Source organism: Ostrinia furnacalis, unplaced genomic scaffold (genome assembly GCF_004193835.3).
Source record: "Ostrinia furnacalis isolate ACB-3 unplaced genomic scaffold, ASM419383v2 OfSCF5489, whole genome shotgun sequence".
In the NCBI taxonomy this organism is placed as follows: domain Eukaryota; kingdom Metazoa; phylum Arthropoda; class Insecta; order Lepidoptera; family Crambidae; genus Ostrinia; species Ostrinia furnacalis.
Window position 1 is genome coordinate 65,758 of NW_021135728.1, and position 22,308 is coordinate 88,065.

The 22,308-nt window shown below is 39.9% G+C and overlaps 2 protein-coding genes across 2 annotated transcripts in view; one reads left to right on the forward strand and one right to left on the reverse strand.

Moving 5' to 3' along the window:
• The first annotated feature begins 3,281 nt into the window (after positions 1-3,281).
• Positions 3,282-5,147, forward strand: LOC114361276 (PIH1 domain-containing protein 1). Its single transcript, XM_028316279.1, has 5 exons — positions 3,282-3,459; positions 3,565-3,646; positions 3,787-4,349; positions 4,659-4,802; positions 5,044-5,147. Exons 1-5 carry the CDS (start codon positions 3,391-3,393, stop codon positions 5,074-5,076), a joined length of 891 nt encoding a protein of 296 aa, XP_028172080.1. The 5' UTR covers positions 3,282-3,390; the 3' UTR covers positions 5,077-5,147.
• A 212-nt stretch (positions 5,148-5,359) lies between these two features.
• LOC114361253 (dnaJ homolog subfamily C member 10-like) overlaps positions 5,360-22,308 on the reverse strand; it is a 69,048-nt gene continuing 52,099 nt past the window's right edge. The window contains exons 12-26 of the mRNA XM_028316250.1: positions 22,084-22,243; positions 21,761-21,974; positions 19,651-19,763; positions 19,112-19,207; positions 18,269-18,463; positions 17,471-17,665; positions 17,204-17,324; positions 16,292-16,495; positions 15,542-15,648; positions 15,012-15,177; positions 13,116-13,258; positions 10,481-10,605; positions 8,510-8,644; positions 7,519-7,606; positions 5,360-6,325 (exon numbers count right to left, since the gene is read on the reverse strand). Of these exons, the coding sequence (XP_028172051.1) occupies positions 6,047-6,325; positions 7,519-7,606; positions 8,510-8,644; positions 10,481-10,605; positions 13,116-13,258; positions 15,012-15,177; positions 15,542-15,648; positions 16,292-16,495; positions 17,204-17,324; positions 17,471-17,665; positions 18,269-18,463; positions 19,112-19,207; positions 19,651-19,763; positions 21,761-21,974; positions 22,084-22,243 (2,341 nt within the window). The 3' untranslated portion in view covers positions 5,360-6,046. The remainder of the gene's footprint in view (positions 6,326-7,518; positions 7,607-8,509; positions 8,645-10,480; positions 10,606-13,115; positions 13,259-15,011; positions 15,178-15,541; positions 15,649-16,291; positions 16,496-17,203; positions 17,325-17,470; positions 17,666-18,268; positions 18,464-19,111; positions 19,208-19,650; positions 19,764-21,760; positions 21,975-22,083; positions 22,244-22,308) is intronic.

Consider the following 22,308-nt stretch of genomic DNA (forward strand, 5'->3'; position numbering starts at 1 on the left):
ATAGATAATTCCCAAAAAAATTTCAAAATAAAAATTTTGCTCAGTTTAAACTGGCTGTACTGAAAAAAAATGTACTACGCGAGTGTGGCAAGTGACGTCATAATTTGGCGCATTCAGTAAGGATTCCAAAATGGTATAACACGTCTTGGTAAATTTTTGCTGTAATTGTCGCCAATTTTTGTTTTTTTGGAAATAGTCCCGTGACTATGAATGAATAGTCGTGTGACTGACTACCGTACAGTCAGTCACAGAAACTTTTGTCACCATGACAGTAATTAGTAGTTGACATACTGTGACAAAAGTCACCTGTGCACGCCTTTACTATCTGCTCTGCCCGCACTTGTACTTGGTAACAGGGATAATAAGGATATGTATGAATTTTCGGTTATGGATACGGTTACGGATATTAGAATAATATTATACCGGTTTCGGTTACGGTCACGGACATGAAATCATTTCAGATTATCCGAAAGTTTCGGATAATTTCGGTTACGGAATTATTAAAATTTCAAAAATGTAGGTATAATACAAATAGCAAGATGCTGCGTGAGCGTGACCCACATAGCTACTTTATGTACCAACTTAGACGACACCTATGTATGATAAAGGTAAAACAGGCTGGCATATTAGATGGTGCCAGCGAATGCCAGACAAGTTGGTAACAAATATTAAGATTTAAGGTACAATTCCAAGACGGGCCGCAGACCGCAAACTGCAACCACAAACTGCAAAACTATGAAATCGGCAGCGCGGCATTGCAGCTGCGGCGTGTATACTGCAGATTTCATAGAGTTTTGCAGTTTGGAATTGTACCCTTAGACTCCGCCTTTATACGAAACTATCCGTAACTTTTGAATCAGTTTCGGTTACGGTTATGGATATTTTTTTATTTCGGATATCCGATAGTTTCGGTTACGGTTACGGATATCCATAACATACCTGTATCCCTTTTAAAATGGCTTCTCCACCTCACTTAAGCCAGAAACTTGAATTTTGGGCACATTAGAATAATATTTTTAACCAAGGTAGATAAAGTTAAAAACGGGATTATTTCCAATAAACAAAAATTGTCGACAATTATACAGCAAGATTTTACAAAGTGTTATACCATTTTGGAATCCTTACTAAATGCGCCAAATTATGACGTCACTTGCCACACTCACGTAGTACAATTTTTTTTCAGTAGGTACAGTCAGTTTAAACTAGGCAAAATTTTTATTTTGATATTTTTTTTTGGGAATAATGTATTTTTTTATCCAAGTTGGAGCAGCTGGTTTTGTAATTTTGATAATAATTTAGATAAGCATTATTCAGGGTTACATAACAAAAAAAAATTTGGAAAAAGTGAAGATTTGTGGCAACACGAGTAAAAAGACCGTCACCGGGAGTAGATTTTTTTTATTTTTTTTAAATGCCTATTATTTTGACAAAATGCCTTATGTACCTACACTTAGTGAGCAAATAAATGAATATGAATATGATTTTTTTTTTATTTTTCTGATATCCAGCATAACTTGCCTCAACACCCAGTTCCGGCTTGACGTTACATTACGGGACACCCTGTATAAATTGTATTACTCATTACTTTTAAATGAGGGAAAAATACTAATTATAAGTGTATTGTAAACCGGATCTCCCCGGCGCAGTCGGGTAAAAACATTCAATATTTTTTGTAGGAAATTTTGTGCAATTAATGTTTTAATTGAATAAATTAAGCAATGCTGGGTTGACGGTCCAGACCGTTTAATAAAACCGAAGTCTCAGTTACTGCCCAAATTCGTACCTATTAACCACCGATTCATAACCGAACATTGATAAATGTTTATTTTTAAGCCTCGAAGAGGCTCCTTTTGCCTTTTGTAAGTCTAAATAAATAAGTTGTCTTTCATGGATTACGATGGACGTGCCTTGGGATTTTAATAATTTTAATTGAAAAAAAAAAGTGGATAAAGATGTGTGTAAGTGTAACACATTGTTTTCTAAGTTGTTTTCTAATGTTGAAGTAGTAAAATCTAAAATATCTCAATTCTTATATGCGTTAAGCGTTCTAAAAACCAATTCATCAAAAGAAACCGCCTTCTCAGCTTACTACGCCTATGCGTACGCCTGGCTACGCTACGGCATCATCATGTGGGGTCATAGCTGTGATTTTCCAGACTTATTCATTATGCAAAAGAAATACTTAAGAATAATTATAAATATAAAACAAAGAGTCAGTTGCAAACCACATTTTATTAATGAAAAAATGTTAACTCTACCATCTATTTATATTTTAGAAGCAGCAATATTCGTAAGAAAGCACATGTACTTATTCCAGCAAGATCCAAACCCCCGCCGCAGGACTAAACTTCTCCTTCCAACCCCTAACTGTGAAATGTTTAGAAATAGCCCGGCATATCGTTGCATACAAATTTTTAATAAACTTCCTGATAGTATAAAAAATATAGATATATATAACATTCATATATTTAAACAAAAGCTTAAAGCATTCCTAATAAATAAATGTTTCTATAGTGTTAAAGATTTTATGGAAGATAAATAATAGTTTTTGTTAGAAGTAGTAGAGGTATATATTGTCATTTGTTATATAAATATAATATAATATTTTATATAAATCTATTAATAACTGAAATAAGTATGTAAGATAACATATAGTACCTACTTAATATGTAAGTAGATTGCTGTACCCAACCGGGTGTGCATTAGTTACCTAAGTTACCTAGTGTTAAGTTTCTTAGTGTACAATGTATTTTATTGCAATAAATAAATAAATAAATCTTTTAAAGTTATTTAATCGATATATTCAGCTCACGAAAATTTAAGTCATATGCACTAGTTCATGATGACATGTTCTTGTTTGGTCAGAAGCTTGATGCATTCGCAAGTCCACCAAACACATAACTTTCACATTTCAAACCATAGCGCGCGCGCAGCGGTGAGCTCTTTTTCTCACTGTGACATTATCTTTCTCTTTTACAGTTTTAAAAAGAGAAAAAGAGAGATTATGGTTCTATGGTTAAATAAGACATACAACTGCTACGGTAAAAAAACTCACCTGTGCGCACACGCTCTTAAACCTAATTTATAGCAGCATAACATTTTCATTTCGAATCTGATGATTTTCTTTCCTTGCTTGGTAAGCATAGAGGAATTAATTCCTCTATGTTAGTAAGATTTATTTCTACTATAGTACAAAAGATAAAATTGTATGATAAAAAAAGAGCACACTCATGACAGATTTGGCAAATGTGTGTCAAATTTGTCAAAACTGTCATCTCTTACCAAAATGTCACATTTGGAAAAAAAACATCGTTCATTTTGTTGAACTTGAAAATCTGCCTGCTTTTAGAAATTATTTGGCACTTGGTACCATAGAAACCATTAAACAAAATGACTAAAAAATCAATATCGCTGGAAATAGACCCTTCAATAATGGAGAAGAATATGAGAATTGTGAGAGTAAGTAGATAATTATGATTCTTTTTCTTACCCATCATGATTAACCAGTACACACAGTTTCTTTGCGTGATATTTTTGTATTTTTATCTTAAAATATTCTTGTAGGACAATCCTATGGAAGAAGAGTTCAACAAACTGCTTGCTACAGTGGATCCATTGCCGTATAAGACTGTGAAACCAACACCAGGTAAATTATGTTCATACACAGTAAACATACAAAGAACAATAAAGACGCCGGAAACGAAAACTTCTAAAATGTACTACGGTTTGGGTACGTTATCTATGTTAATCCTTAATTATAAACTCACTTTTTGTTCCCTCTTGTAGGTTACTGTGTAAAAACATTCTCAAAACCAGACAACAAGAAAGTTTTTGTTAACATATGTACTGCAGACTCCATACCCAGTCCGAGAGACATCAGTAATGATGAGTTGATGCGAATACTGAATTCGGAAGATCCTTCCAGCTATAGAGTGCCCATGAGCATTGGGGAAGGGAGAACTGAGCAAGATAAGTCTGGGGCACCAGCAACAGTATATGATATAGCCATTAACCCTGAATTTTATAAGAAAACAGAGAAAGATGAATTGTGGCGGACCTTCTTTCTCACCATAGTCTTTGAAGGTTTGCAGGATAAATACCAGTTCGAGTTAGATATGCTAAAATTCACAGTCCTGAAAAATAGAAAGTCAATTGGTACTCTGCAGTCTCACAACATTCAGATGAGAGATATCCAACAGTGCGAGGAGAAGATTAAGTCCCCCCTCATTGAGGAAATTGATGCTTCCAAAATATCTGCCAAAAAGAGAGAGCTTATTTATAGACTGAGAAGAGAACCCCCTACTGGGGAAATAGAATATTTACTAGCTGAATTTAAAATACCTGCCTCTGTAAGTTCAAAGATGTTTATTCTATAAAGAGGGGTNTCTTCTAAGGACAATAATAGATAGGTGCAGTGCTAGAGATGTGCCTGAAAACACTAATTATTTAAACTTAGAGGGGTCAGATTTCAAGCTATTGAGGTTTTAGGGTTTGAAGGGAAAGGCAACACATTTTTTTTTTCAAGTTTCAGGTTTGATGCAACTCAACAAAAAATATAATTTTGACCTTTGCCTTGGCTTTGTTTTTATGATAATTGATAGGTATTTAATATGTGGCATATGTAAATTATCTCTTTAAAATTCAAGTTTTATTTTTAGGTTGAACTTAAGGATCTCAATTTAGAAGTTGGTGAAGATCGCCTGGTTCTAGACTCAAAGGGCATGTTTGAGATAGTTGACTTCTTCTTACCCTGCAGTGTTGACCAGGACATTATTGATGCAAAGCTGAATAGGAATGATGATGTAAGTACATTGTTTTATTGCAAAATCATTCCAAATACATTCTGTCCTCTAGACCAGACAGATCGCGATAATAGATTCGCATAGTCGCAAGATATCGCCCGAATGTCATCGCGATGTGATGTGTGTGGCTCAGGCGTGACAATTTGTTATTTATTTATATTTTCCTTTAATTACCTGACCACGGTGGGTGTTCAGCTAAAAAATAATATTTTTGCAATAACATGTTTTTCTCTACTTTCAGATGCTGTTGGTGAAAATGCCTGTTATTCAATAAAAACAATGTCTAGCCGCTGTGTTTGGAAAAGATTCTAATAATTGAGCCTTAATAAAAATTATGCAAAGATATTTTATTGGTTTTATTTTGAGATTGCTAGAAAAATAAAAAATGTAATGATGTGTAAAAAAATATATTAGTATCAATACATTAATAGCCTTTGTAACTAGCACACTATTATACAGTGATAAACTTATTGCAAGGAACAATTGTTTATTAAAATTTGTTCATTTAATTTCTCTATTTTCACAAAAGCTGTCAATACTATTTTATATGGCTACTAGCTTTTGCCCGCGGCTTCGCCCGCGTGAATAGCGGATTGTCTCGGAAAACACAAACACGGGCGTCAATCTTTTCAAAAACCGGGATAAAAACTGCTGTATTTTCAATACAAATTTTACAAAAAAATCCATTCATCCTATTAGGTACACCTATTAGACTTAAACTAACTTAAAATATCACAAAATGCAGCATAATAAATACATAGGGTACTTAAACCATGTGCGAGACGATTTTTGTGGCTTGGTTTTAGTTGATAAATGCAGGTGAGGGTTACCATACTTCCGACCTTTTTATATCGGCTTCTAATATCAGTTTTTTAAACATGATTGAAAATTGAGATTCGTCTTCATTTAAACAGTTCGAGGAATAGCAATGGTCGATATCCATAATTATATGGCTAATCACACAACTGTGATTAGCGAGATTCTGTTTTTCTAGCCATATTATTTTACATTTACGACAGTCTTCTTACATATTAAATATTGTATTAGTAGGAACCTATAAGTTAGCGAGTATATATTTTTTAAATATTAGACAGATCAATATTGAGAATTTGTGGTAATAGAAAGTAATGTTACCACCCAAATGTCTAACTGGCACATTATCACAAACTTATTGCAATTCAATTCCTACTTATCACTGGATTTATTGCTAATTAATTAATTAAAAATATAAATTATTAATTTGGCTAAAACTCATCATGCTTCGCATGGATCCCTTGACTCCTTACAATATTATCTACAGCGTCTAGCAAATTCTCGTCGTACTTTATCAAGTGTCTTCTGATGTCCTGTATCATTAATTCGTGGTCTCTGACTTGTATGGTGACCACGCTGGTGAAGGATTGTCTATGGTTTCTGTTGAGGTAGAGCCGTAGTGAAGGGTAGCTCGATATCTGTTCGTTCTGACAGAGCCCGCGCTCGTTGACGCAGTTCACTTTGCCCGCGTTGACCGCTTTTTGGAGGAACTGAGAACAATAAGCTTATTTAAGAAGCGTCATATTTCGTCATCGCTACATATCTAAATATACTCAACATCAAATAAACCGCACCTTCCGCGACGCGAACTTTTACGATTTTCTTCTGACACAATCATGGTGCCCCAACAATATTGGTGTTATTTGAAAGCCCAATAAATATCCTTAAAGAAAAACACATTTAATTTCTTAATAAATTATTAGCATATACCATAAATGTGACTTGAAAAAATACCTCACTTTGGGCCCACCTATGGGATCAATTAGACCAATTTTTATGGTTATAAAACCAAATAATGATTTCACGTGTCCTCTTTAACAGATGGATAGCAATTAAACCCAACTTAACAGTTTTATAGCCATAAAAGTTGGCTCTAGCATAACTACCTATTTTTTGAAGAAGTGACTCTGGATCCTTCTAGAGACACATTTTTGGGGTAAAAACCTTTCCTTTAATGAAATGAAGGTTAGAACTAGGCTTTTAAATGGTACCAAAATTGGTGGAAAGTGGGGATGCATACGTTTGAAAATTCTTGTCGCGGGAGGTGCGATTTATTTGACATCGAGTGTATTATATGTATAACTCAAAGGTGACTGACTGACATAGTGATCTATCAACACACAACCCAAACCACTGGACGAATCAGGCTGAAATTTGGCATGCAGGTAGATGTTATGACGTAGGCATCCGCTAAGAAAGGATTTTACGAAACTCCACCCCTAAGAGGGTAAAACGGGATCCACGCGTACGAAGTCGCGGGCGGCCGCTAGTTATAAAACAAAGTCGCTTTTCTGTGTCTGTCCCTAATCTCTATGTATGCTTAGATCTTTAAAACTACGCAACGGATTTTGATGCGGTTTTTTTATTAGAGTGATTCAAGAGGAAGCTTTTTAAGTATAATAACAATGTACCTATGCGAAGCAGGGGCGGATCGCTAGTTTATCAAAGTTTATCGCTAAATCCATTGCGCCCATAATGCGACGAACAACTTTGATCATTAACTAGTTGTTGCCCGCGTTATTAACTATTCGCGCGCGTCCTTGTTTCAAAAACCGGGACAAAAACTGTCCTATGTTAGGCGTGAAAGCATAACAGACAGACAGAATTTCTTTCGCATTAATAATATTAGTTGGAAAGTAGGGATTCCGTACTAACTGAGATAGTTTAAAATATAATTTCTTACAATGCCAGTTATAGCGAAGTCTGCATACATCTCGTAGCACCGGTAGCAACGCGGGGAATGGAAGTACACCAACCAAGGCTTTTTACCACTGAAATGGGAAAACAATCATATAAATACAACTAGAGTTTGGAATTGAAAAAGAGATTAAGGGCCCTCGCCTATGGCGCGTTTCGTAAACGAGCGACAGAATCGCTACTAACGCGCGTTAGTGCTTGTTCACGTCGAGCGGGCGCGGTGACGAAATATCAAACATAATGTAGTGATTCCAAGTGCACTAAGTGCTTGTTCACGTAGGAACGCGCGGGCGCGGGAAACGTTGCGAGCTCGTGTTCACATTAACCACCAGGCGTTCGCGCGAGTGTGACGTACTATCGTTTCTAGCGACAAGTTCAAACTGGTTGAACTTACCTGACGTCGCGGGTGAAACGCGCGCGCCGCCGCTAGTTTGACATGAACACACACAAACATCTTCACGCGTTGAAATTACCGCGAGCGCTCCGCGCGCACCAGTCGCTAGCTTGCCCGCTAGTTAGACCGCACCTGCGTTTCGTACGTGAACACTTGGAATCACTACATATGTTTGATATTTCGTCACCGCGCCCGCGAGTCAACGTGAACAAGCACTTAGTCCATTTGCAACGCACTACAGAAGCGATGCCAACGCGCTACAACAGCGCGACTGTATCGATGCAAACGCGCGACCGTGTCGGACGACATCGGGGAGAGAACGGAGGGAGGGTTACTGAATCGCGTTTGCATCGCGACAATATTGCGTTTGCATTGCGACAGAAGCGCGTTTATGTGCGCTAGGGCACACAGCTAGCGACCGCATTGCGACTGTATCGATGCGAACACGCAACAGAATCGCTACAGCATCGCTACAAAAAGTCGCCGTGGGCGAGGGGCCTAATACTTAACTTATTCAGGCACGACCTACTTGAGGATCACACTAAATTAAACCTTAACACACTGACCACATGCTTCTATTTACCTGGACGGATTGAGTTCTTCTACTGCGACGGTTTTCATGAAGCTATGCCACGTGAGCTTGACCACGGAGTCGTCGATGTGTTCCAACGCCCACTCCAAGATGTACGGGGCTTCGGACAACTGCTGGAGGTTTACACTGGAATAAAAACATAAAATGTGTGTCACTATATGTTCTTAGCTTAAGTAACACTTAGGTGTAGATTGGGGCAGCAGTGGACGTCATTTGGCTGAAACAAACGAACGAGGCGCATGTAGTCTGCGACTTGCTTATAGTGGTGCGTTTAAAGCCTCAGCCTCGAATTTAGCGGGCAGCGGGGCGGCGGCGGCGGCGGCAGGATCTTATGCGTAAAATCAAATAGACCGGTTCTCGAAAACAGCGGCGCGGGAGCGGACAACGAGCGGGCAGCGCACTCCTTCTTTTGCCCACAATAAATCGAGCGTTAGGAATAAATTTGAATCGAAATAAAATTGTCGCCGTTGTTCAGACATTTCGTTCGCAAATAAAAACAAATATCTCGACAACATAACCCCGAACACAACACTTCGCCGCTAAAGCGCCGCGCGAGCTGCCCGCTTGTTTCAAGAACGGGTCTGCGTTGCCCGCCCCGCTCCCGCGCCGCTGCCCGCTAAATTCGAGGCTGAGGCCTAAAAGGTAGTGTCGACCCAGGGGCGTAGCTACCTCCGTATCTGGTGCAGTCCTGTTGTCCCCCCTGCTTGGTGCACCCCGTATCTTCCGTATCAATGATACGGGGCCCCTGAAATACAGGGGCCCCAGTGGCAGACTTCTTCAAATAGAAAACCTAAGGAAGTTCTGTAATTTTGCAATGTTCATTTTTAGGGTTACGTAGTTTCATTAAAAGGATTCCCTTATGACCTTTTTTTAGATAGGGCCCCTAACAAATTTTTAAACAGGGAGCCCTGTGTCTTAGGCTGCGTTTCCTCCAGAGATGTGCGAGGATGCGTAACGTTGATGCGTTTACCTCGCCTCGGTAACTGAAGCGATTCTATTGGTTCTTTACAAACACATCCGTCGCTACGCATCCTCGCACATCTCTGGTGGAATGCATTTCATAATAGAGATATAGAGAGATGCCAACTAATGCGCTGAGTTCGAAACGGGCATTATAGTAATAAAAGAAATTCACACACACAAAGTAATCAAAATATGTGCTCATTATCCACTGCGGTATCAGTACTCAACGTTAGAATAATCTTTAGTGGAGTACTAAAGCAGCAAGCAATGTAAACTGTTTACATTATTTATGACGTCGCTGCTGTCATCATTACTGTCACGAGCAATGTGTTCTGCTTTTGGGCATATTGCTGCGACACCGGCCCCGCCCCCTTTTCACATCTCCCTTTAGTTTCTGTGATCTGTGGGTGCGACCCATAATATGGCATCAGTCAGTGGCGGGGGCGGGGCTAGTCGTAGGTATATAATCCGGTCGCCGAGTACGAATAATTTTGTCCAATGACTCCAAGCTGTCCATCCTTATCGCTCGCGCGTAATGAGGGTTTTCACGATTGAAAAATCCGCCAGATGGCAATACGTAGACGGGAGGTCCAAATGCTGCATGATTGGTGGATTTTGACATATCTGTCAATGTCATGTCAAAAATAACCAATCATGCAGCATTTGGACCTCGCGTCTACGTATTGCCATCTGGCGGATTTTTCAATCGCGAAAACCCTCATTATATGGCTGTCGCGACTGTGCGACGGGCGGCTGCAGTGATTTGCGCTTGGTTAAGGTTAATTACGCGCGAGCGATAAGGATGGGTAGCTTGGGGCTTGGGGTCATTGGACGAAATTCTAAGTGCTCGGCGACCGGACTATAGTGTGTATTGTGTGATACTATCTTGCAGTGGTGTTAGTCAACTTTTCGTTTAACGTGAATTCCTAGTGTTTTGTGGGGCTAGTGTATGATGTGATTCACATAGAATAGTGTATAGTGTGCGCGTAATGTGCTCACGTGTAGTGGTGTGCGACGGCGGGCGGATAAAGGCGCGCGGAAGGCGAGCGCACGTTGGAGCAGAAGCCGCGCGCGTTGTTAGAGCACTGTAGCATGCCCACGCGCACTTGCGCTAACGGCCGGAGCTAAGGAACAACCAGAAATCAATATTATAAGAACTGCATTTGCTTATTCAAACTGCGTCTCCTACATACAGGGTGACACTGGACATAATTTGTTGCTAACGATCTCTAGTAATACCACAGAATAATAATAAGTACTACGTACAGAAGTTTTACTTCGCGAAGGTATTTAAAAAAATGTATGCTCAATGTCATTAACAATATGGTGTAATTTAGCCTGTCTCAAGAGTCAAGCACCATTTTGTTGACAAACATCAGTGATCGGCACTGCGCCGAAGCTATAGGGCTGACTTCGGTAAAATGATGTGACGTGAGGTGCCAAACTGCGGAAAATGACGGAGGAAACATATGATTTAGCATGAATTATCATGAATAATATTAACTACTTATTTACCTCTCAGTGTCTTGAGGCAACTTAAAAAAGTACATTCTGTGTTTTTATTATTATTTAGGCAGTTAAATACTGCACAGTATTTAGTACACCATTTTCTTTATTTTCTTCCATCATACACAAGAATACGCGTGCGTGAGTCAATGTTCGCTCGTATGTGAGGCCTTGTCGAATAGTATCCTGTAGGTGGGCCATCGTGTGTGTTTTGTTTTCGATGTAAACTCGCGGAGATGAACAGGCCTGGTAATACCCCTTTCAAGGAATAGGTCGAGCATCTGGTCGAATAAGGTATCAGCGTCAAATAGTTCGTAACACCCAATGTAGCCAAAAAGTTCGCAACACTTCTTTGTTACAATTGGAATAAGGTTGTGTTGTCAACTTTTTGACCACTTTGGGTGACACGAACAATTCGACGCTGACTGTACACAGGTATTCTGTGATATTTACCTCATGCGAGTCCCTCTAATGAGGAAATCCGCATGAGAACTACAATAATCGTGATAGCCCGTAGAATTGCCAAACTTAAGTGGCAGAGGGCGGGTCGTATAGCTCGTAAAATCTGCCGATGATAGCCGTTGGGGCAAAAAAGTTCTTGAGTGACGATAGACCGAAAGATATGAACTGTACGCATCTTACTCGGACTGAAGATCTGGTGAAGGTCGCAGAAGGCACCTGGATACGAGCAACGCAAGATCGTTGTGGTTATCCTTTTTGAGGCTTCATCCATCAGGTTGACATCTAGTATAGATCGTTTCATCCACGAAGACGCGCCCCACCAATTTTCGGTCGAGGGAAGCGCGGGGCGCAGGGAGTTTGATCCGAGCAATCCGAGCGTCATTATTGTAGGGTGCGTGTGCACTCATGGATAATTTAGCGTGTACCGATAATTCTCAAACAGTAGCGGAAGAATGATGGGGCGAGTCTTCGTGGATGAAACGATCTATACTCGGCGAATCGACGATCTAGTGAAAGTCACGAGAAGCACGACTTTGACGTATCTTTAGAGGGGTCTGGCCCCTGACGTGGCATGTCCGATAGATGAAAATAAATGAACGCAGAACCGTTGTGGTAATCCTCGGGTATTCGACGTCCTTTGGCTTAAATGATAATGATGGTATACCCTCTGTGCCACGCGGCGCCACTCATGAGCCAACTGTGAACAACCGCGGCCGCAGTGTGCCGGGAAATACGCCACTAGTCAGTGGTTCCGACGCTCGCGGGAGTCCATCACTTTATATTTACGATAATGCATCGATTGATAAACTAAAGTGGTAGTGGACGCGACACAGCAAAAAGTTCTCGAGTAATGAATACCAACTGAAGACGAAGACAGAACGCCTCTCACTCGGTGGACTGAAGATCTGGTGAAGGTCACGGGAAGCACCAGTATAATGAGTAGCACAAGACTGATCCTTGTGGAAATCCTTAGTGGGCCTGTCTACTGCTGGACAGAGGCGCTCCAAGGATTTCTAACCGAAGGGGTGCGATGGTGAGGGACCTCCTGGTGGTGCACCCTGGGCAACGTCCGCGTGGTCTGTTCACGCGGGCGGCTAACTTCTCACCTGCGCGGCAGGTCTCGTCAACTCGGCGGGCCTGTCGGGCAACCCGTAACCCACAATTGAGTGGGCCGGGGGCCGTCGAGGCAATTGCTCGGGCCACGATGCAGGGGACATCTTTAAAAACCCCCACAGGTGGGGGCTGGCGGGGCGTTTGCCCGTGCCCATTCTTTGGAGGGCCGCTCACGGTACTTCTCTGATCAGCAGAGCTGACCGAGCAGCGGCATAGAGCAGACCGTAACCCGCTACGGCGGGCCGGGGGTCCTGTTGTACGAGAGCCGCGAGGAGAAAACCTCAATAAAAACAACTGGAGGAGGGGATTAAAGGTTCCCTCGAAGCCAGAGAGGCTCGCTCACGAGCCTGAGGCGGAGCTGCGGACGAATGTCCAACCAGGACAATAACTCGCGGCTCCGTTTTTAGTGGGTAGGCCCCGCCTTTAGCGGGTAGGCGGGGAGAGTCCCATATAACCCACTGGCCGTTCCCATAGACCAGTTATGCGCAAAGCATTTCCCGACGAAAAAAAAAAGGATTTCTAACCGAAATGATAATATGTGATAATGATATACCTTCTGTGCCACGCGGCGCCACTCGTGCGCCAGCTGCGAGCAGCCGCGGCCGCAGTGTGCCGGGAAATACGCCACCAGCCAGTGGTTCCGGCGCTCGCGGGAGTCCATCACTTCTAGCACTTGCTGCTCGTCCAGCTCCAAGTCTTGGAACGGGAAAACAAACATTACACTAGTGATGCAACGAATACTACTTTTACGAATACGAATATTAAATCTACTATTCGCCGAATACGAATGTCTCTACATAAGGGTTAATACTGGGACGTGTAAAAGTGCTTTTCTAAAGCCTACTTACAGAAATAAATGAGTTTTACTGAGTTTTACTAAAGGCTGATTTACACTTTGATTAGTGTGAGTACTGCAATAAATTTAAGTCATTTTAACACGGTTAATGTTTTAGTAATTAAAAGTTACAAGTGGCATTTTTATTGGTATTGTATCACTTTACTTTGTAACTAATCACAAAACAAAATAATACTTGTACAATCGACCTGCTATTGACTGTCAAATTCCGGAAGAGAACTTGCATTACTACTTTGTTACATATTGACCGGGGTTTCCCGTCATGTCGTTGTGGCTGTAGTGTTCGGAGACACACACACGTGTGTTACAAATTTTAAAAAAAGTAGGTTTTCGTATTCGTTATTATTATTTCACCGAATACGAATATTCGGTAAATGTCTACTATTCGGCGAATACGAATATTCGTATTCGTTGCATCACTACCTACGTTAAACATTAATCAAAATTTTAAGCCAGATTCATATTTATTATTACTGACGGGATTGCTACCATGTACCTTACTTTTGAGTTTCCTATATTTCGGCACTGTTGCAAGCTTCATGGTCACGGAGTAATTGAAGAAACTTGCGGGTGAGATGTTATGGGCAAGACATATCGGTCTACCCTCTTTCGCAGTCTTTTGTTACGGTTGCTTCCCGTCTCCCGTCAGTAATAATAATTATGATAGTGACCATGAAAGTTTAGAACAATAGATTTATATTTGTCTGACCTATTGTGTCGTGTCGTGATAGCGTTTGATGTCGATTAATGTATTAAATAATATTCCGTTCGTTCTGATGCGTCACGACACAACACGTCAGTCAAATATAAATGCGGCCTTACATACGTCAGCTAAGAAAACGAGCGCCAATTAACAAGTTCTCTATCTAGAATTAGACCTCTACAGTTAGTCTATTATTATATTCAAAAGTATGATTCAAGAACTTGATTTGACCAACCTAAGCATAAGACTTTAATTGCTTTAGGACTATTTAATGGCTATACAGGGCGTTAGGTAAATGGGTATATGAGCCGACACTAGCTTGTCGTTGTACTCGTGGCGCTTGGAGCCTTCTTGCAATATTATAACGGGCTGCGATGGCGCCAGTTCGCGGCAATACTTGTCTATGGTCATGCACGCTGATTGTTTTTTTTTTGCAAACTTACCTGATGTTAAGTGATGATCAGGCCGAAGGTGGAAGCGAGCTTCACCCGAAATCCTCAACCACGGAGGAACTGGTTATCTTACCTCTAACTACCGGAACACAACAATGCTGTTAACATTGTTGTTATGGCGACAGACTTAGGTAAGATGGTGGTAGCTAGCTACCTGGCTAGCCAGGCGAACTTGGAACAAGCCCTACCACCAGCCAAACGGAACAGAAAAATCTGTCCCAACTGGGAATCGAACCCGGGACCTCTGCGTCTGAAGCAGGTGGTCTTAATTCTTATTAGATTGTATAAACTTACCGTAACTATAAAAAAAAAAAATAATAAAAAAAAAAATACTTTATTTTTTCACCAAAAACAAATACAATTTGTTAATTACAAATTAATTATTACATTTGTTGGCGCTATTTAGGTGAACTGGAGCCTAACTAACTATAAACTTACCGTAACTATCCAGTATGAGCTGTATAAACTCCGCCAGCCGATGCGCGTCTATCTTGTCGTTGTACTCGTGGCGCTTGGAGCCTTCTTGCAATATTATAACGGGCTGCGATGGCGCCAAATCGCGGCAATACTTGTCTGTGGCCGCTGTACACGCCATTACGCCGAACTGAAGGATACATATAATAGAAAATTAGTCTGCGTCTGTTTGTTTCAATAGGTTACAGTCAATAATGTCTAGTTGTTAAAACTGCCTGATATAAAAAATTAAAACAACTACAGAACTTTACTATTTGCTCAAGATAACTCACAAACTGTTATTATTTTTTCGAGGGGTACATTAAAAACGGTCCAATAAATGCGGTAACATCACTTATAGCGACGGTCGGACAAAGTCTGATACTAGTTAATCGGAACTGAAAACAATTATATGTAGTACGTATCTACACCATCACAAAACAATAGCCACTTAGATCACAATTAAGATTTTGAACTGAATCACATGCACCAATCAATAAAGCACCATGACTCACGCTAATATCTGTATCCAAGAAGTGTAGACTGGTTTGCGTGAAGGGCTCCGCTATGTGTTCCCAGGACAGCCGGTGCGGCACTACTACAAGCAACCACATGCCTGCTTCTGCGAAAGAAAATTAACTTAAATTACATACAATTTCAAGAGTGGCACGGGAGGGTATTTTTTTAACCGCCTCTGTGGTCTAGTGGTAAGACCACCTGCTTCAGACGCAGAGGTCCCGGGTTCGATTCCCAGTGGGGTCAGATTTTTCTGTTCGGTTTGGTTGGTGGTAGGGCTTGTTCTAAGTCCGCCTGGCTAGCTACTACCATCTTACCTAAATTTGTCGCCATAACAATAATGTTAACAGCATTATTGTGTTCCGGCAGTTAGAGGTAAGATAGCCAGTTCCTCCGTAGTTGAGGATTCCGGGTGAAGCTCGCTTCCACCTTCGGCCTGATCGTCACTTACCATCAGGTGAGATACAGGCCAAGAGCTTATTTGAAAATAGAGCATAACGATACAGAGCCGTCATCGGTTAAGCTCTAAAGTGCAAAATCTTTATGATATTCCACAAAACATTTCAGTAAGATCTTTGAAAAAGCGGCGGTCTTTATCGACGCTATACAAAGTTTTACAGATTTTCTAGGTTTTGAAGTAGGTAGTTTTTTCATGAAATAACTATTACCATTTACAAAATACACACATGTATGTACCTACTTCATATTCTGTAAATAAATAAAGTCCGACTAAGAACAGAAGAACATACCTCCATCCAGTATCCGTGTGAACTCAGAAGCAGACAGTGTGTGAAGGTTGACAGCTTCAGAAGCAGTTTGTATGAAGTCCCGTAAGTCCCCGTTGGGCGGGGCAAGCTGGTAAGCCCCGCCCACTTTCATGACGCCCCAAGCGGGGGCATCAGTCACTTGAAGGGAAGCGCATAGCTCGCTCCACTTGTCGCAGTCCATTTCAGCTGTCAAATAAAATAAAGGTGCCATATTTATATACGGACGGTGCCGAAACTTGGAGCCTGAGAAGCCGCGATAACAGTAAGATCGATGCGTTTGAGATGTGGTGTTGGCGGAAATTACTCCGCATACCCTGGACTGCCATGCGAACCAACGAGTCCATATTAAAAGAGCTCAACATCACCACGCGGCTCTCCACTATATGCCTAAAGCGTACCCTCTGTTTCTTTGGACACATGTCATTATGCGGTCTCCAAGGCATTGTCTGGAGAAACAAATTATCTTGGGACAAATGGAAGGTAGACGCGCTCGGGGCAGGGCACCGACGAGATGGTCGGACGCGGCGAGGAAGACGGTGGGCGGGAGTTTGCATCGTGCGGTCCACACAGCTTATGACCGCAGTCTGTGGAGGAACACTATCTGTGGTCGCGATCCTCATCAGTGAGGGACCGAGGAAGAAGAAGAAAATTAAGGTCAAATTCCTTCCACAGTCTTGGCAGATTCTTAAGCAAAATTTATGTTTGAGTAATCATTTGAGCCAATCCAAACTGGTCCTTATGGCACTTGTGTCACGTTTCAAAAGGAATTGAGCCAGATCTTTACTTAAATATTTTTTTAAATAAATGAGTACCTACTTATAACACAACACAATATAATATAAATTATTTTAAAAAATAGTGCGCTAAATTGAGGATGTAGAAGAAATCACATACCAAAATACATTTCAGGAAAGGCCACCCTCATTTGGTACAACTGTAGTCGGTCATGACCTTTGGCTGAGAAATAGATGATCCAAGGCGTTTTTAGAGTAGTTCTAAGACGGTTTCGTAAGTCCTAGAAAAAGAAATAAGAATATAAATAAATTCAAAACACAGCATGATCAATTTTTTCATTGTTTTTTTACTTTAAGTCAAGCGAATAAGGTTGAAAATATGGTGGGAACTATATTCCCAATCGTAAACAAATTGTGACTAACATACCTTGAACTCTTCTGGGCCAATGAGATCAATTTTTGGCAGTGAGCTCACTAGCTCTCTCAATAGCTCCTTTTCTTCGGTGCTCTCTATTTCTTTGGTTATTTCATTGTACCTGAACACAACTGTTGTGCGTTCGTTCTTTGTTAGCTGCTCCCGGAGATTTTCGTCTTCTACGATGACCAAATTGATTAAATTGTTCTGAAAGATGAATAGAAATAAATTAATTGCGAAAGAAACTTGTCTAAATGTAGATAATAAGATTAGGAGCTTCATCAGAGGGAGGTCTTTCAGCAAAAAAATATTCAATAGATACAGATTTATCAGAGATGGATGTTCAATCTATAAAAAAGAACTAGCCATTTATGGACTATCCTATTATAAGAGATACAATAGCAATATTATTTAGATAAGATAGATATAAGATAAGAGAGCCAATGAAATTATTTCTAAAATGTAGAAAGGATCAGCCGACCTAGGATGCGAGCCGCGATAAACTTTTATCGAGGCGTTTAATTCATTTTCCAAGATAAGCCCATATACTTATTTGTCGTCTGGAATCGTCGATAAGATTTTATCACAGCGCGCATCCAAGCCCAGCTGAATGGAGTATACTTTACCAAGTGGAACGCGACTCGACTCAGCACAGCCCGCTCGATCCGATTTGCTCCGAGTACGTAAGCCATGGGCTTGTCGTTCCTTAGCCGGTGGACTATCGGCACGTGCACGCGAGTGTTTAGATACGACATCAGGAACTGGTCTAATGGCGCACATCTTAAGCTAGCTGATAGAAGTATACTTTACCAAGTGGAACGCGACTCGGCTCAGCACAGCCCTCTCAATCCTGTTGGCTCCGAGTACGTAAGCCATCGGCTTGTCGTTCCTGAGTCGGTGGACTATCGGCACGTGCACGCGAGTGTTTAGATACGACATCAGGAACTGGTCGAGGGCATCCAGGGTGCGCTCGCCGCGGTAATGCACGAAGTTACCTCGTCTTCCCTGTGGTGTAACAGTGGGTGAAAAAATATTAAGGATTTCATTATGGAGCAGGAAAAAATAGGTTCTAAGACATTTTCGCGCCAACATTACCTGCCTAATTCACGTATTTTGACAGTCAGATCTCGCTGACATGACGTTCAGAAGTCGTCCCATTGAAAAACAGTTCTAAATCCATATTCATAAGGGTCAATTCGATAGAACGATTACTCGATAGGATAGCAACTCAGCGATTTGTTGTCATTGAAGTTTTGTTACGTGAATAAGGCTACTGTCTCACCTCAACATCTAATATTTGAGGTGAGACAGGAAATGTTGGTGTGAAAACATCTGCATAAAATCTTTTAAGTCAAATTCTTACAAGCAAGTAATGTACATTTTATGTATGCTTACTTAGTTGGTGCTAACATAAGCTGACAATGAATTTACTGAATAATGTATCTAGTTGTTTGAATAAATCTATATTTGATTGCAAAGTAATTTAAAAGATACTGAGGTAGTTAAATATCAGTTAGAGTTTATTTTTATCAACAATTACAAAATTTACAGTTAATTGTTTGGACATAACTTCATAATCACATAACAGGATGTTAAGGAAATAGCTATCTATAAAATTCAACAAAGCTTACAACATTACTGGTAAACACTTACATTAGGGTAAAACAGTAACGAAGGGTAGCTGGCGATTCTCATAGAGTTGTAACAAAAAGAGTTATGGTATTTGCAGTTGACCGCACCAACTTTAACCTGCAATAATCAAAGTATAAGTAAGTAAGCATTTATTTGCTGCACACAAAGTCACATACAAAGTTCAACAAGAATACACAATTCAAAATTTAACATGCACATTCAAAATAAAAAATAAAATAAATAACAATTAGAAATGAAATAATGTGAGCAGAGTTGCGGCAGCAAAAGGTCTCCGTCTCAGCATGTGTCGCAAGCTAATGCCTGGACGCTGATTTTCAGACGGCGGCCGACGAAAGTGGAGAGCGGCGGTAATCGCCGCAGCAATTCGCAAGGGCATCAATCAGGCCAAGAGCTTTCTCGTTGTGGAAAAAAAAATCTAATCAAGAAAAAACAAAAATGAGGCAGTAAAGCTTCAACCAAATCAATGTGTCTATCACCAGCGCGATCTACATGCTTTGGTGTGGTTGAAGCATAACAGAGTATTATTAGTGACAACTTACAATTCCCTTGTATATTTCAGCCAACTTTTTCCAATGCTCCACTAAGTTTTGGCATGGCGGGCAAAAGGGTGAATAGAAGTTGATAAAATGAAATCCTTCATTTAGATAGCTGTCTGAAAAGTCGACAAATAAAAATGCGTTTAATTTGTGAAATAGATTAGAGATGAAACGGATAGTTGTTTGGCCGGATACCGGATACCGGATATCCGGCCAGCTGCTAGGCCGGATAGCCGGATATCCGGCGGCCGGATAGTTGGCCCATTGTCTCGTTTCATGTCGTGACGAGTTTAGCGCCGCACAGGTGCTTCGAACGCGATCAGTGGGTCTATTAGCAGAATAGACTAGTCACACTTTTCGAAAATCGAATCTGTCCGAATAGAATGTCAGAGTTTGCCACTTGTCTAGGGGGCAGATCAATTCGAGCGATTTCGGTTGCTATATCGTGAGTGTGTGATTGAATAGCGAAAATTAAATTAGTTTACTTGCTGCGTAATCTGACTGAACTGCATGCATCATGTCATCAAACCATCAGTGAAAAAAAGATTGCCTTGTTATTTGGCAATATTTCGACATTAACAGATATTATTTACTACAGGGTGGCCCAGAAATTCACTTTTGAAAATTCAATGAAACGAAAACTGTACATTTTTGTAGAAGTTTAACTATTGCAATTTAGTGCAATTTATTTTAAAATTTACTTCCTTTTATAAATTTTATCGTACATGTAATTCCCTTGACGTTTACAACATTCGGTCAACATACATCAAAATGTTGGAAAACTTTCGTTAGAGTTACCTCGAAATGGATTCAGGATGGATGAATGCTGTAGAGTTTTTGGATTATTAGATTATGTATACCCTGCTCATAAGGTAACCCCGCAAAAAGAAGTCTGCTGGAATGAGATTAGCGCTTCTTAGAGGCAGTGAGATTTCATCCCTGCTTAATTGGTTTGTTGCATTGAAAGGATGATTAATTTTTGAGAATGCTATACTGGTAGGCTGAAAAGCTTTTTGATTTTTAAAGCTGCAAGATTCGCAAGGCCGGAGCACTTGGTTTCACCAAGATGGGGCTACGTGTCACACTTCAAATGAGAGCATTTAGATGGTAAGAGACATGTTCCCACAAAAAAATAATTTCAGACAGGGGTGACATCTCCTGGCCACCCTGAAGCCCTGATCTCACTCCAGAAAATTCTTTTTTGTGGTGTTACATTAAGAATAGAGTATACTTTTATAATCCAACAAACATGCAGCAACTGAAGCTGAGCATTCGATAAAAAATTGAAAATAGGTTTCGAGGTAATTCTAACGAATGCATTTCAAGATTTTGATGTATGTTGATCGAACGTTGTAAGCGTAAAGGAAATCTCCTGGGCGATGTAATTTAATAAACGTAAATTTAAAAATAAATTGCATAAAATTTCCTTCAAATTGAAATAGTTAAAGTTCTATAAAAATGTACAGTTTTCGTTTCCTTCAATTTTCAAAAGTGAATTTTCTTCTAGGCCACCCTGTATTTATGTATTTGTCATTAGAGTGAATAGCCCAGAAAAATAAATTAGTTTTTTGAAAGGCTTTTTGAAGAATGGCTTTTTTGTAAATTTTTGGACTTTAAATAAAAGCCGTCATTATTATAAGCCATTTTATTGATATTTACCTCAAAGATTAATGTATTACATTTTATTAATAGGAAATTGTCGTAGTTTTTTAATATCCGGTATCCGGCCGGATAGTGAGTTACTATCCGGTATCCGGCCGGATAGTAAAATTAGGCCGGATATCCGGCCTACCGGATAGTTGCCGGATATCCGTTTCATCTCTAAAATAGATCCCATCAACACAGAAAAATTATTTACCAAACAAGCAGTATTTTCATGCGTTTTTATACAATAATAGGTTCTCAAACAAACTTCAAGCCTTTGTTTTTGAAAAATTCTGTATAATTAGCAAATGTAATTAAATAAAACATGTTTTAATTTTCAGCTTACTAGTTTTTAGGTCTAATGAATAGGCACAGGTTAATTTAAAGAGGCCAAGCATAATTGGGTAAAGATTACAGTATGAAATTAGGTTTCTCACAAAATTACTCAAAACAAATTAGTCATACTCACAAAATGTTTGGCCTGTCAGGGTGTCCACAAATGGGTCACCATGGTACAGACCATTATAGAATAAATTATTGTATTCTGACTCTGAGCGATGGTCATATCTTCTTGTAAATGAAGAAAATGATCCAAAGAGATCATAATTTCGTCTTTTTTGTGGATCTTTTAACGTTTCATAAGCTTCTGTGATTTCTAAAAACTTCTCTTCTTCACCAATATTCTAAAAATAGCAATAAATTGTATGTTACAATTTGAAGATCAATATTAATCTCTATGAAACTATAATGTCGACTTTATGCAATTTATATCTGATAATAGAGAATACTTACAGAATTTTTGTCAGGATGAAACTTTACAGCTAATTTCTTGTAAGCCTGCCTTATTTCTTGAGTAGAAGCTTGCTTAGACACACCAAGTACTTCATAATAGCTAACTTCACTTAGGTTAACCACTTCTAGTATTAGAAAACCTATCAATATTAGTTTGTACCTGCAAAATAATCTATTAGTAGAATAACAACGATCTAATTGTAAAAACACTTGCTTAACAGTTAA

Excerpts from the sequence above, each read along its gene's own strand:
- LOC114361276 (XM_028316279.1), top strand. The coding sequence starts at position 3,391 with ATGACTAAAAAATCAATATCGCTGGAAATAGACCCTTCAATAATGGAG. Across the intron at positions 3,460-3,564 it reads AGAATATGAGAATTGTGAGA|GACAATCCTATGGAAGAAGA; the intron begins GTAAGTAGATAA and ends ATATTCTTGTAG. Across the intron at positions 4,350-4,658 it reads AATTTAAAATACCTGCCTCT|GTTGAACTTAAGGATCTCAA; the intron begins GTAAGTTCAAAG and ends TTTTATTTTTAG.